The sequence below is a fragment of the Sinohyriopsis cumingii genome, chromosome 17, assembly GCF_028554795.1.
Source record: "Sinohyriopsis cumingii isolate HCF-2022 chromosome 17, ASM2855479v2, whole genome shotgun sequence".
NCBI classification, from domain to species: domain Eukaryota; kingdom Metazoa; phylum Mollusca; class Bivalvia; order Unionida; family Unionidae; genus Sinohyriopsis; species Sinohyriopsis cumingii.
Window position 1 is genome coordinate 95,333,101 of NC_142977.1, and position 15,342 is coordinate 95,348,442.

General features: G+C 35.3%; 1 protein-coding gene across 2 annotated transcripts in view; it reads left to right on the forward strand.

Moving 5' to 3' along the window:
* Positions 1–15,342, forward strand: part of LOC149779472 (transcriptional repressor NF-X1-like) — a 90,456-nt gene that overhangs the window by 47,691 nt on the left and 27,423 nt on the right. For both annotated transcript variants that reach the window (XM_089940161.1, XM_089940160.1), the window contains exons 16-18: positions 1,246–1,334; positions 7,407–7,508; positions 10,327–10,461. In XM_089940161.1, the coding sequence (XP_089796287.1) occupies positions 1,246–1,334; positions 7,407–7,508; positions 10,327–10,461 (326 nt within the window). The remainder of the gene's footprint in view (positions 1–1,245; positions 1,335–7,406; positions 7,509–10,326; positions 10,462–15,342) is intronic.

Below are 15,342 nucleotides of genomic sequence, written 5' to 3' on the forward strand. Positions count from 1 at the left end.
CATTTGGCAAATTAGATTGATATATAACACAATACTTGACTACTTGATTAACTGAGTACAAGGATTAGCTACCATCCATCCATAGTCAATGGTTTCAGGGATCACCGTTTACCACATAGGGTCATTGAGCACATTTTATTTGCTTTATAAAATCCCATACTGACAAGTTTAATTTCAAATTCAAAATCTTCAGTTTCTTTCTTATTCTATGCATTTAAACATATTGAAACCCTTTCTTTTGTTAAACAACTTTCAGGATGGACTGTTGTCAGTCATCTGATGTCCATCTGTATGTCAGGATAAGTTTGCCACTCCAACTAAGCTGCTTGGAAGCCATGAAACTTTGCACTCAATTTATATATTTTTTCAGATAACAATCAAATGCCCATGTGAGCATTGAAAAGCCCTGAAATGAAGCTTTGCACTCAATTTACATATTTTTTCAGATAACAATCAATGCCCTTGTGAGCATTGAAAAGCCATGAAACTTTGCACTCAGTTTACATATTTTTTCAGATAACAATCAAATGCCCATTTATGAACATTGAAAAGCCCTGAAACTTTGCACTCAGTTTACATATTTGTTTCCAATAACAATCAAATGCCCATGTGAGCATTGAAAAGCCCTGAAATGAAACTTTGCACTCAGTTTACATATTTTTTCAGATAGCAATCAAATGCCCATGTGAGCATTGAAAAGCCCTGAAACTTTGCACTCAGTTTACATAATTTTTCAGATAACAATCAAATGCCCATTTATGAGCATAGGAAAGCCATGAAACTTTGCACTCAATTTACATATTTTTTCAGCTAATTATCAAATGCCCATTAATGAGCATAGAAAAGTCATGAAACTTTGTGCTCAATTTACATATTGTTTCAGCTAATAATCAAATGCCCATTTATGTGCATAGAAAAGCCTTGAAACTTTGCACTCAATTTACATATTTTTTCAGCTAATAATCAAATGTCCATTTGAGTATAGAAAAGTCATGAAACTTTGCACTCAATTTACATATTTTTTCAGATAATAATCAAATGCCCATGTGAGCATTGAAAAGCCATGAAACTTTGCACTCAATATACACATTTTTTCAGATAATAATCAAATGCCCATTTATGAGCATTGAAAAGCCATGAAACTTTGCACTCAATTTACATATTTTTTTAGATGATACTCAAATGCCCATTTATGAGCATTGAAAAGCCATGAAACTTTGCACTCAATTTACATATTTTTTTCAGATAACAATCAAATGCCCATGTGAGCATAGAGAAGCCAAAGTACTTTGCTCATTGGAAGGTAGTGAAGCAGATATATCTGACTATCAGAGGTAAGGTTTTCCCATAACACAAAACATTTTAATTTGGCGGGGGGTGGGGTGGGGGCTATAAAAGAACAAAAATAAATGATGGACATGAATTACTATGATGAGCTATCAGTTCTGTTGCACACTAAAGTTCTCTGTCTGTTATGAACAGTCCAGTAAGCAAAGCCTGTAGGAAATAGGTTCCATTAACATTTCTCATGAATTAATTATAAGATCACTTGTTTATTTTGTACATTCTGCACCACAGCTCAGGTTGGTGTGTTAGTAAGGCTGATTATTAATCATTTTCATCCGATATTATTGAGTCTTACAACTTAATCAAGTTTCAAAACAAAGGTGGAATTTAAAATCAATTCTGTTTTATCCTTCTCTTAAATCTAAAAGTGATAAATGCTTCTCCAGTTACTGCCCAAGAAGCAGAATTTGATGAAGTATACCAGTGCTTTGAAAAGCAGGCATCCTATGCGATTCATGCAGGCAGCATATGGGATTCATGTGTTTGTCTATTCTGTTATGTAACTTTTAGATATAACTTTACTGCTATGGACATAAAAAATTGCACTGTGGGTTCATCTTGGATGAATGTCACACTTCACAAAAGTTTGCCTTGATCTACATTTCCGTAGATTATGTAGTATTTCTTTAAAAATTTTATTTGGGCTCTCAAAATCTTTTCACCTAATGGAGTCATGGTAACTCATTTGGTTGAGCTTCAGACTCATAATCCAGGGGCTGTAGATTCAGTACCTGCCTCATTGTGTTTTTAGGAAAGGCACTTAGCTACTATTCCCCCAGCAGGATATAGTCAGACATGCCACTTATCCCGATTAACTCAGAAGCATCCCACATTTTTGTTTAAAAATCCAAAAATCACGGTTTCCTGATTTTTTGCCCTAAATCCCGAATTTAAAAAATGCAAAGCGAGCAAAAGTGATGCAGAAATTCTGCTAGGAATACACTACAGTCTTGCTGTGAAAACCTATCATTTTACCATTTTCATCTTTTATGTTGATATTTAGTGTGTTAATTGAATTAACACTAAATATCAACATAAAAAATGAAAATGAGAAAATGATAGATATTCTTTATATGACTGTAGCATACAATTTTATGTGAATTAAATAGCATAAGACAACAGAGATGATGATATCTTTGTAAAGTTTTTGTAAATATATGGTCTCAGACACTGGTCCTGATTTTGTTCTCTCTCCATATCATGGTATTTTCCCTCTGGCATCCTGATTTTCATTCCACTCAAGGTGACAGGTCTCTATAGTCAATAATGTGTAGAAATTAATGTTAACTCATTGACCCTTGGCAGTTCTTTTTATTTTTGCTTGAAATGGCTGTTGGAAATGCATTTTGGGTGTTACTTCTGAATGCATACGAACACACCTGTTTCCAAGAGATTTTTATTTAGCCAGATGCTTAGGGGCCTAAAAGATGCTGATTTTTATTGGCTATTTCCCCCATGCATTTGCACAATGGTGAAAATTGGACTTTTTTGTTTTCTTTTGTTCACATTGTACCCACAATTGTTGTGTCCTGGCCCCTTTTTACTTCAGATCTCAAACTTATACAACCTTTTGAAAAGGTTCATCTCTCATTGTGTAGTTTGGACTGGTTATCATTCTAAAATCTGGACACAGGCTTCTGTTCCAAAGCTGGCAGATTTCAAGGTGAAACAAATTTGGTCTTGAAAATTAAGTTTCTTCCACTGTATATTTTAAGACCAGTAGAAAGTCATTATTATTTGCTATCATGCAGAACTACATCTTTCTCCTTCTCTGTAATACCACCAGATGTGGTGTATCGTAGACAATGTTGATGGTCCAGAACTCGGAATGTGGTGTATTGTAGACAGTGGTGATGGTCCAGAAATTGGAATGTGGTGTATTGTAGACAATGTTGATGGTCCAGAACTCGGAATGTAGTGTATCGTAGACAATGTTGATGGTCCAGAACTCAGAATGTGGTGTATTGTAGACAGTGGTGATGGTCCGGAACTCAGAATCTGGTGTATCATAGACAATGTTGATGGTCCAGAACTCGGAATGTGGTGTATCATAGACAATGTTGATGGTCCAGACCTCAGAATGTAGTGTATCATAGACAGTGGTGATGGTCCAGAACTCAGAATGTGGTGTATCATAGACAGTGGTGATGGTTCAGAACTCAGAATGTAGTGTATCATAGACAGTGGTGATGGTCCAGAACTCAGAATGTGGTGTATCATTGACAATGGTGATGGTCCAGAACTCAGAATGTGGTGTATCATAGACAATGTTGATGGTCCAGAACTCAGAATGTAGTGTACAACTTCATGACACATAAACATGGCATGCAGGGTTAATAAGTTGAAAACAAATCAATCAACTAATTGTTGCCACTAAACTACTGAAGTTCTATTCTTTGGATAAAAAAGTGTTGTTGACAAAATCTGGGCCACTGTAACCTACTATCTTTGGTTTTATTTAACATACAAAACAGAATCAAGAGTATCATATGGGTGCATACTCACTGGAACTATTTCTGTTGATAAATTATTAGGCCTTTGTTTGGGCACAGTTCAATTAATTCATTTTCCTCAGACATCGATGTTAACATCTGAGAAATTAGACCTTTTTGGTGCACTCCATTTCCTTAGAATGAATGGGTGTTTCTGTTCATTTCGGAGGGACTTCAGACTTCATTTATCTAACCTCCTTCTCATTCCTTCTCTCTATCCTTTTCATGGATGTATCATCAGAGCAGGAGTTTGATCCCTTTGTACAACAGAAGACATGGTCACTTATCGACAAACTGGCAGTGGAGATCATGCAAAAGCCACAATCTCCAGGGTTTTATTCCAGGTTTTTTTTTTCTTTTCCAGAAGGCAAATGGCAAGTTGAGGCCAATCATCAAACTGAGTCACATCAGCTAATATATTATGCCACAAAAATTCAAGATGGAGATGGCAAGAACTATATTACATCATGGAAATTTCTCTGTTTTGCTTACCACAACACTATTTATCAGTTTTAAGTCTTTCTTGTTGGCCTAAACATTAGCCCCTGAGCTTTAACCAGAATCATGTATTGCATCATCACCCTATTCTGGTCGACTTCATATACAGTTATGGCAGTGTCCTTAGATGACATCCACCAAAAAAATATATTAAGTTCTATTCTCCTCAAGGGGAGAAATGATCTCTTACTTTTGAACATCTAGGTTTTCTAGTGAACTGGAGAAAGGTCTGAGCTTCATCCATTTCAGTATTTTGTTCATCTGGGAATGGAGTTTCCCACCAACCTCAATCTGGAACAGCTCCCTCATGTTTATGTAGTCTGGATTGTTGAACTTGTCAAGTGTAATCCTAACAGGACTTGCATTTCACAGAGAGAGAGTTCTTGCAACTCCTTGGATTATTCAGTGTGCGACAGTGGACTTGATCCCACTCAGGTGTCTTTTTATGTGCCCCATATAGATAACCTTGCTGGCCCAATGGCACCTCTTTTCAAGTCTCCCTGATCCAAAAGTCATGATCACACATGAAATGCAATCATTCCTGCATCGGGAACACAATGCAGGTTGGCTGACAACAGGGATTCCAATGGAGAAGCCCCTAGCAGAAATGACATTATGTGCTGATATCTGTACGTACAGTTGGGGTGCCCACCTGTTGCCGGACTTTGCTATTGTTAGTGGCATTTGGGCCCCAGGGGATCAGTTTCTCCACTTAAACCTTCTTGAAAGCCATTATCAAGTCTCGAGTCTCAAGGAAAACAGTCATAATTATGTCTGACATACCTGCTTAAACATCAAATCACCCAAAGTGTATTCTGATTTGGATGTTTATGCATTGCTGTGAGCAACTCCATATCAGTGTATAAATCAGTTGCATTCCCAGTAGACACAGTGTCCTGGCCGACACTCTGTCCAGAATGGGTCAAATCATTCATACATCAATCAGTTCTTCTTAAGATTTGTGCTCTTTGGGGGCATTTTGCAACAAGGTGGAATCACCTTGTCTCACCTGTTCTGTACCCAGAAGCTTGGTCTATGGACATGCTGTCAATCAGTTAGGATGTGTTGTGGGCCTTCATCTGCTCTCCCAAGGGTTTGGTACAGAAAATAATCCAGAAGTTGCAGGGTCAGAAAGGCAAAATGATTGGATAGCCCCTCAGATGGGACAAGTCCTGGGTCTCCAGTCTACTTGATCTTGTGATAGATCTGCCATGTGTATTCAGGCCATGCTGAATCTTATCAAACAGCCACTGTCACAGGTGTTACACCCCTGCCTATACTAGGCTCTTGTCTGGACAGCCTATTGGGAGTTTACCTTTAATTGTGGAGAGAACAATATATAAAAATAGACAAAAGGCTGGAATAAGTTCATATTTTGTGTAGTATAGTATATTTTTAAAGTTCAGAATATTTTGTTAAAACTTTTTCTCATTGGACTTGTATTGCTCCAGTGGCCAAAGTGGTTAGAGCATCTGACTCTGAACACACACTATGAGTTTCGAAAACATCCTAACACTGTCTAGAAGGCTGGCAGATGCACATATATACATATAAGTCAAAGGAGTTGTCTACTGTGAAATCAACACAGGTGCTAAACATGCTAGGGCTTTAGTTCCAGTGTGCACTGGCAGATGACTCAGCACATATTACCTGTCAAACAGAAGAGGCTCAAATCAAAACTTTTACTGCATTTAACACAAATGGTGTTTACAGCAAACACAAAATATAGTACAAATATGGGTTGTTCAGACTGGCACCAAAATGGAAGCAATGTACAAATATGTCAGCAGCTCATGGAAAAAGGTGAAAATGGCCTTTGACCTCTGTGTGCAGGTTCAGCTTTCAGACTTGGCTTTTGAACAAAAACTATGCACCATATACTATTATTATTTTTATTATTATTATTATTAGATTATCAACAGATTTAGATTTAATATTGCATTGTTAAGTAAAATCATACATGTTCTCTCCCAAAGTAATGTTCCACACAAAATTACTGTATCCCTGCTCTCCACATTTGCCATCTTGAAAATCTTTTCACTTCTTCTCCTGAATAGAAAGTCATATTGCCATGGAGTTTTCTTATGATGTCTAGTTGGTTCTAAATGAAAAAGGTACTGATTTAATGGCTAATATGGCCACCAAAAGTGGCAATCTTGAAAATCCTTTTATGGCAGCTTATCCTGAATGGGGGTAAAATCTTGTTATCGCTGCTTCTAAATGGAATTTCAGAAATATTGGCACAAAACTCTGTTTCTGCTGTGACAACACAGCTGCAAAATAACTGCCAACAAGGATAATCTTTTGTTTTGTTTCAATATTTCTTTAAATTTACTAATCCATTCGTTCTCATTTATGCATTATTTAGTGAAATAAAATTGTGGATTTGTGCTGCTGGTTACAATGCAGATAGAAATGTGACAGCCAGCTATATTTTTGTTAACTGAATCAAGCCATGAGAAACAAAACAATGATAAAAAATATTCCAATAAACTCTGATAAAAAACAATACATTAACTAAATAAAATTCAACATGACATAGTTGTGTATTCACTATCAAAATTTTTAATTGATCCTATTGCCAAATCTCTCTTTCAGACTTGGAGACTGACATGTAAAATGGTTTTAGTTATCTGCAAATTCATGATTATGTTAAATATTTTTTGCTGAGAAAGCAAACTTTTTTCTTCAGTAATTATATACTTATCTGTGTTTGAATGATGTGAACTCCATCTATGTTTAATTGTTAGCAACCACAGTGGGACTCTTACTTAAAAATGAGACACCAGGTCTCTTTACATTGTGTCTGAAAACTTAAGTTCAGGAAAAAGAACTATTGTAAAACATTGTCCTAAATTACAAGAATTTTTTTTTAAACATTTGGAAAATAATTGTTGATGTCTGACAACAAATGGGGTCTCAAATCTTAGAGAAAATATGGTTCCTGTGTAGTCTGTCAACATTTGTAAATGCCTGTCTTCCATTCTGTGTATGTATCTGTCAACATTTGTAAATGCCTGTCTTCCATTCTGTGTATGTAAACTAAATTTACTCAAAAACTCATTCCAGAGTCACAATGCAGAGTATTGCCAATTCACTACAGGGAAAATTTGGCTGTATGTCCATTGATCTCAACCAATTCTCAGGGTGCAAGAAAGGAACATCCAGGCAGTGAGTTTTTTCACTTTTCTTACAACATTATTGTGCTATGTGAAGGACATACCACTGCAATAAAACTGGTATAACATATGTAAAACAAATAAAAGCAGGAGAAATTTAGGAAAAGTCTTGACTAGCAAGTATTAAGAAGATGGTAATACATAAGAATTACTGTATTATATGCATTTGATGTGTCACTTCCTTCACAACAGATTTGAATAGCGCACATTTTTTTAATAAACGTATGAAATATAGCCATCATTTAATTTAGAAATATTCTATATTTGGAATCTATTACTTAGCAAGATAATTACAACAGTTAAGAAATAGATGTAAAATCTTTGTTGAAGTGAAACTCTACATCCATTCATGTGACAGAACAGAGAGGTATGATATGCCATTCGTGTGACAGAACAGAGAGGTATGATACAGCATACATGTGACAGAATAGAGATGTATGATATGCCATACATGTGACAGAACTGAGAGGTATGATATGCAGTACATGTGACAGAACAGAGATGTATGATATGCCATATATGTGACAGAACTGAGAGGTATGATATGACAGAACCGAGATGTATGATATGCCATACTTGTGACAGAACAGAGAGGTATGATATGCAATACATGTGACAGAACAGAGATGTATGATATGCCATACATGTGACAGAACAGATGTATGATATGCCATATGCCATATATGTGACAGAACTGAGAGGTATGATGTGCCATACTTGTGACAGAACAGAGAGGTATGAAGTGCCATCCATGTGACAGATGTATGATGTGGCATACATGTGACAAAACAGAGAGGTATGATGTGCCTTACATGTAACAAAACGGAAAGGTATGATATGCCATACATGAGACAGAACAGAGATGTATGATATGCCATCCATGTGACAGAACAAAGATGTATGATATGCCAACCATGTGACAAAACAGGTATGATGTGCCATCCATGTGACAGAATAGAGACGTCAGCTTAGGATACATCAGGATATTTTCAAAATGTGATCAGTTTTGACTTGAAAAGAAATAAGGATTTTCATTGACTCAGTTTTAGCCTGCGAATGGGGAAAAAAATTAAAACAATTGTTCAAACTTCATTTTTTTTAAATATATGCACATCCCTAGCATCTTATGTTGTTTGAATGTTAGTTAGTCTTCATATAAAGTACTGATGCATACATTTATACCATCACACCCTCTGTGATTTGCAGACAGTTGTCTTCATTATCATCACTATCACCATCAGAATTGTTGCTATTATAACTATCCCTATTATAAAATTGTTATTATTATTATTATTATACGATTGTGATTATTTTTTCTTATGAACAGTAAAGTTGGCATATAAATTGATCCACATTTGATGCAGATTACGCTATCATGGATTTCATTGATGGTGTAAATGTTGTCATGGTTAATGTGCCTATGTGAGATGAAGTTTCTACATGACATGTCATGTCATTGTTGCCACCATAACAGATTTTAAAATCAGATTTACAGGAAGGATATAATACAATGTATCGTCCCTTTGAACTTTAATCAAATTTCAATCCATCATTGAATTCATGTGATATTTTGGTTGCTTAGATTTTAGCATGCTTAGTCATCTCAACAAACTTTAAAACTGAAGTCAACCTGTTTTATGCCACTTGAGCTCTTAGTAATCCGATCATAACAAGCCACCATCTGAATCCAGTCTAAATTACTTTTAATCGCACTAATGGTATAGATTCTAATCCATCCCAACAACTTTAAGCACTGAGGCAGAACCAACCCTGCAGAGATAATCAGATTAATGTTAATTGTTTTATGCAGATTGAACTCTTTATTAATTCAACTATAATTGGTTAATGTCTTTAATCCTTTTGGAATTCTGATAACACATAGTATAAACAGCATTCATGGGCCTTGAAAAGCCATGGAATTTATCAAAAACTTTGCAGAGTTTTATAAAAGTCATCCAGTTTCTGACATTGGAGTTAACAAATTTGATAACTGCTTATTTCATAGAGCACTGAGCACTGATTAAAAAAAAAACATGTTTCAAACATGAAACAATTACGATTGATGAATGGTTTTGTTTCATGGATATTGTGGTCCTGGAATTTTGTGAAATGGCCTTGGAAAAGTTTTTGGAAAGTCATAGCATTTTTTTTGTTCAGTCTGCAGAAATCTTGTATAACCCATGTCGAAACTTAAAACACTGAAACCAAAAGGACTTTGCCAACAGAATCAAAGGGATATTAATTGTTTTATGCTGCTTGAAATTAACAACTAAATTGTTTTGCTTTGCTTAGGTAAGTTCAACGTGATCACAGACAGTATTACTATAAATATACTATATTGGAAGCAAGTTTTAAAAAAAAAACTTTAAAAAAAATAATATTTCAGTAATTTTATGTGTGCTGGAGATTAAAGTGAGCGGTGGGAGACACCCCAATTCTTGGGAGGCAAACCCTCCCAGCTGGGAGGTTCACATGTATGATATATCACTTATTTTGTCTAGCTTGAAAGAGAAAAGGGGTCCTAACCATCTTTTTCTTGTTCGCAAAAATGAAGTATGACTTATTCATATCATGACAGAACTTCTGTCTGATCAGTGTTTTATGAAGTACATCAGTGTTCTTAAATCGGTTAAGATAGCAACAATAACACAATGATCTGCTTCTTATTCCTGGGCAAGAACAATGTCAGAAGTTCTTATCAATAATGCAAATAACTTCCTATAAATTGGGAATATAAACATCTTGAAAGCCTGATTATCTTAAATTTTAATAATTATATACTCATTCCTGGTAAAAATGTTTATGAACAGGCTGGAATGTAATGAAGAGTGTGCCCTGGTGGAACGCAATCGGCGAGTGGCTTCAGCGCTAGATATCCCAAATGCAGATCTAAGTGCAAAACTGGGCAATCCACCATACTCTGACTTCCTTAAGGACTATGCTAGGTAAGTCATATGTATGTACATATCTGCAGGGGCGGAATATGTTTCATTTATGGAATGACCCATCTAACTTTTACTATACTTCCCAAGTCTTCATCAAGTATAGAATTCAGGATGGTTGTGCCATTTCTTAGACCATGATGAAACACTGTCATTAAAGTCTAGTATATACTTGTGTACAAGTCAAGATCAACTGCAAATAACATAGACCCAGATAAGACATTGCATAATGCACTGGTGGATCAGAGTTTAGTTTGTTTGGGTCTACCAGTTACTTCTAACAAACATTATGCAATAACTAACTAACATTATGCAATAGTAGATCTGGATCTTTACAGTTTGCAGTTGGACTTATCAGTGAGTATATATGGTAATTCAGTAACAAAAAAAATATGTAGTCTTACTATGAATTAATTATATTGATGGTATAACAATTTTCATAGGTTATCAATTGTGAATTCAAATAACAAATGTTCAGTTCCATTGCCATGAATGCCCCTATTTTCCCCACCCCTTACATGAGAGGTCTCAAACTCAAACCATCATGAGGACCACAGGAGGGCATTTTCAATAGCCCAAAGGCCACACTACCTTTGTTATCTCTCTTGAAACCTTTTGATGCCAATCATTTTGTGGGCCACATGATACAGTTTGGCAGGCACAGGCCCTGTGTTTGAGACCCCTGCCTTACACATTGATACAATTTTCCAAACCATGTATAAAATAGATTAAGTCCATATGCTAAGACAAAATAAACATCCACTGGCATAATCCTTGCACTTCAGATACTGTCTTAGTGACCACTATTGTACTTTTTTGACAAGAAAGGTTAAATGCAAGAAAAATAAAAAAATACACACAAAACAATCACTTACAGATCGTTCAAAATTTTTTATGAAGACCAATTTCTCAATGACCTATATAAAGTTCCATGGAATAGGATCCAAAATTTGGATGACATAGATGAAGCCATGAGAGTATAGACTGACTTATTCATGGATGTAGTATCTAAGCATGCATCACTGAAAGTACATCGAGTAAAGACTGAAATTCAATTCTTAATTAGCTTACTACTGAAATCCTAGATGTTATGAAAACACGAGACCAATTCAAGGCTATGGGAAATCATGCACAATATAAAGTATGGAGAAATAAAATAACAAGTATGATTAAAAAAGCTAAAAAAAAACTTATTATCAATCATTGCTTGAAAACAAAAAGAGCAACACAAACTCCATTTGGAAAGTCTTCAATGAACTCACTGGAGGAACGCACAAAAAACAGACAAATAAAATTTGCTCACTTCTGGTAAATGACGCCATAGTCACTGATGACACTGACATTGCAAATGTTTTCAATGATTTTTTCACCAACATTACCACAAAGTTAAAAGAACCAGTGATAGAAAACAACTTTAATGAACTGAAAAAGTTCTGCAGCAGCAAAATCTCTAAGGAGGTATGTTTCTCTATTCCACCAGTATCAAAGAACTTTGTTAAAAAAATGTCTCAGTGAACTTGATACCAAGAAAGCTACAGGACTTGATCAGATTGGTCCACGACTCATTAAATCTTCTGCCTATGCTATTGTAGATAGCATAACATTCATAATTAATTTAAGTATTGCAACTTCATCTGTCCCCAAAATATGGAAAACTGCAAAAGTAACTCCTATTCACAAATCTGGTTCTAAGGATGATGCTGATAACTACCGACCAATCTCAATACTACCAAACTTGTCAAAATTAATTGAAAAACATGTCCATAACTCATTCATGGCATATTTAACCAAACACTTGCTGTTACATCCTAATTAATCAGGCTTTAGACAGACACATTCATGTGAAACTGCCTTGATCTCCCTAACTGATAAATGGTTTCAAGCACTTGACCAAGGTAGAATAATAGGATCTGTATTTATAGATTTCAGGAAAGCTTTTGACATGGTGGATCATGAAATCATTTTGAAGAAACTGAAAATCTACCAGTGTGATGAAAGAACAATTAGATGGTTTACTTCTTACTTAAGTGAGAGAACACGACATGTTTACATAAATAATGTTCTGTCTGAACCTGAAACAATTAGATATGGAGTACCACAAGGCTCAATTCTAGGTCCATTACTATTCATTTTATTTATTAATGACCTACCACATTTACTAAGAGACTCAATATCATCAACAGATCTCTATGCAGATGACACAACATTGTCAGACATCCAAAACACAAAGTATGAACTCAAAATTTCTTTACAGAATGCCCTAAACAAACTGGAAAACTGGTGCACATGCAATGGCATGGTGGTAAATACTGGTAAAACTAAAATATTACTTATCTCAACACGGCAAAGAAGGACAAATTTTGATAGTGATGAACTATGTCTGACATGGAAGGATAAAAATTTACAAATGGTCTGTCATGATAGACTACTTGGTGTTCTGGTAGATAATAACCTATCATGGACTGAACATATCAAACATCAGTAAAAAGTTCCCAAACCAAAATAAGGAGTTACTAAAAATAAGTTTCCAATACTCTGGAATAGTATTCCAGTTGAGATTAGAAATGCCCACTCTATTTCCTTCTTCCAAACCCAATATATTCAGTGGCTTCAGAGATGCAGCTAAAATAAATAAATTCCTTTGTATGAGGGCCTCAAGGTAGATTAGTTTTTAGCTAATTGTGTTACCGTCTTTAAATAAGGTCATTATTGTTATTATTATTATTAAGATTATGAGGAAAAGCCATTCTAATTACAAGAGTGGTGCAGACCTGCCAACTCTTACGATTTTGCCGTAAGTCTTACAAAAATTACCCTCAAAATACGAACTTATGGCATACTAATAATTCTTTCCAAAAAATCCGGGTAATTCATGCATCCGTGTTTTATTTGGATCCGGGTTTCATCTTAGAATTAGTAAAATTAGTCAAGGAACCAAACTAACTTCACAGCAGCACCCCAGATGCCTCAGACTGTACCTATTTGTTCATGAAAATTGTCTGCACGATCAAACTGTTGATTATAGATTTTTAAAAATGGCATCCAGAAGGCGATGCATGTTAAGACTGAAGGGTAAATAAGCTTCTAGAACAGTGTTAATAATCAACACACAAGAATGAAAAAGGAGTATTAAGATTCTTGTGAATGAAAGGTGGAAAGGACACAATTATGTTTATTGGACATCACCTGCCAATTTGAATATGTCTCATGGGAGATATGATTGCCGTCATCATGTGAAATGGAAAAGAATTTCCAAGAATTATGTCAAGTTGAGAGGTAGCAACAAGCCATTAAGCTGCATAGGGTTAGGAACTAGAGTTTGTACAACTGTAATAGTGGTAAATAAAGTCTACGCCTACTTTACAAACCTTTCAGTTGAACATAATGTTTATCGTCGATGCATTAAACTTTAAATTATGTTTTCCCGCTTTACAATAACAGTTATTTATATTTTGTTACACCTTACTGAAAACTGGTCAATCTTACGGGAAAAAATCTACTGCCTTACTGAGACAGACTCATCAGGGTTGGCAGGTCTGGTGGTGATACAGGGTTGTGTTTATAGTTATGTAAGGCTTTTGCATGGCATAATAAGATTGTATCTGGCATTGACATTTCCAACTTTGAGGCAGGTGGGGGTATTATGTTTTACATTTAGTAGAAGTTATTTTAAGATGGATGCTTCACATCATGACGAGTTCAGTGCTAATCACTGTCTTCAGATACTGGAGGATTAGTATCTAGCCCATGACTTTTGTAAACAGATTTCTCTTCACATCAGATAGTCATAACCTGCAGAATTTAGTGTTTGGGAGGCTGTAGTTTGAATGTAAATATAATTCTGCAGATGAAAGAAGAATTATATTTAATTTTCCTTTTCATTATGGCTGGTAAGCCAGATTTTAATGCACACACAGTATTCAGTTTCGTATACCCCCACTCTAGAAGAGGTTTTATTTAAAAATCCTCAGGTTCATATGTGTCTATGCTTCTGTTTGGCATACAGTCTTGTTCATGTAACTAGTCCAATGTTGTTTTGTGGATTACCATGAAATATGGTAGATAATATCGTTATAATTTGAAGAGGCACATATTGACAAATCGATGGCTTCCCATAATATTTGTTAGAGTTCTTGCCCCTTATTTTTACTTAAAGCTGACTGTAACGCAAGGCAGAATCTTATGAACACAAGTAGTCTGACAATTTTCAGTGGATCACCATGAAACTTTTTGTAAATATTGTGATCACATGAAGGTATGAATATAGAGAAATTTTGTCCTCCTCCGGTTTACGTTTTTGAGTTATGTCCCTTTTTTTGTCTTGTAGCTGAATTGCATTATATGAAAGACTTGTGAATACAACTTGGATGAATCATGGTAAATATCAAGGTCATCAGTGGAAGATATGCTTTTGTGACATATCACAGTACTTCTGTGACTTTTGTTGGAGTTATTGCCCTTGTGATTTGGAGCTGAATGTTACGGTCTTCACTTGAAGACATGTATATCACCAAGTTATTCATTTTATCTTGCAAATGGATACAATTTTGACAGATTATTGTCTATACAACTAGTCATGCCATTTTTTGGTGGATTACTATGATACTTAGTACATATTAACGACATCATCTGAATGTGTGCATTTTGACAAATCACTGTTGAGATTTTTGTTGTTGCTAATTTCAGTTGGGGGCTGGATTTCGTGCGTGACAGAATCTTGTGAACACAGCTAGTCGCTCAGTTTTCATTGGATTGCTGTGAAACTTTGTACATGTTATGTCCTTTATCTGAAGATGCACATATAAAAAAAACACTGGGCCCTTTCAATTTTAAAAAATAAAATTATTGCACTTTTTGTCATGCAGCTTAATGCAGTGCAACACA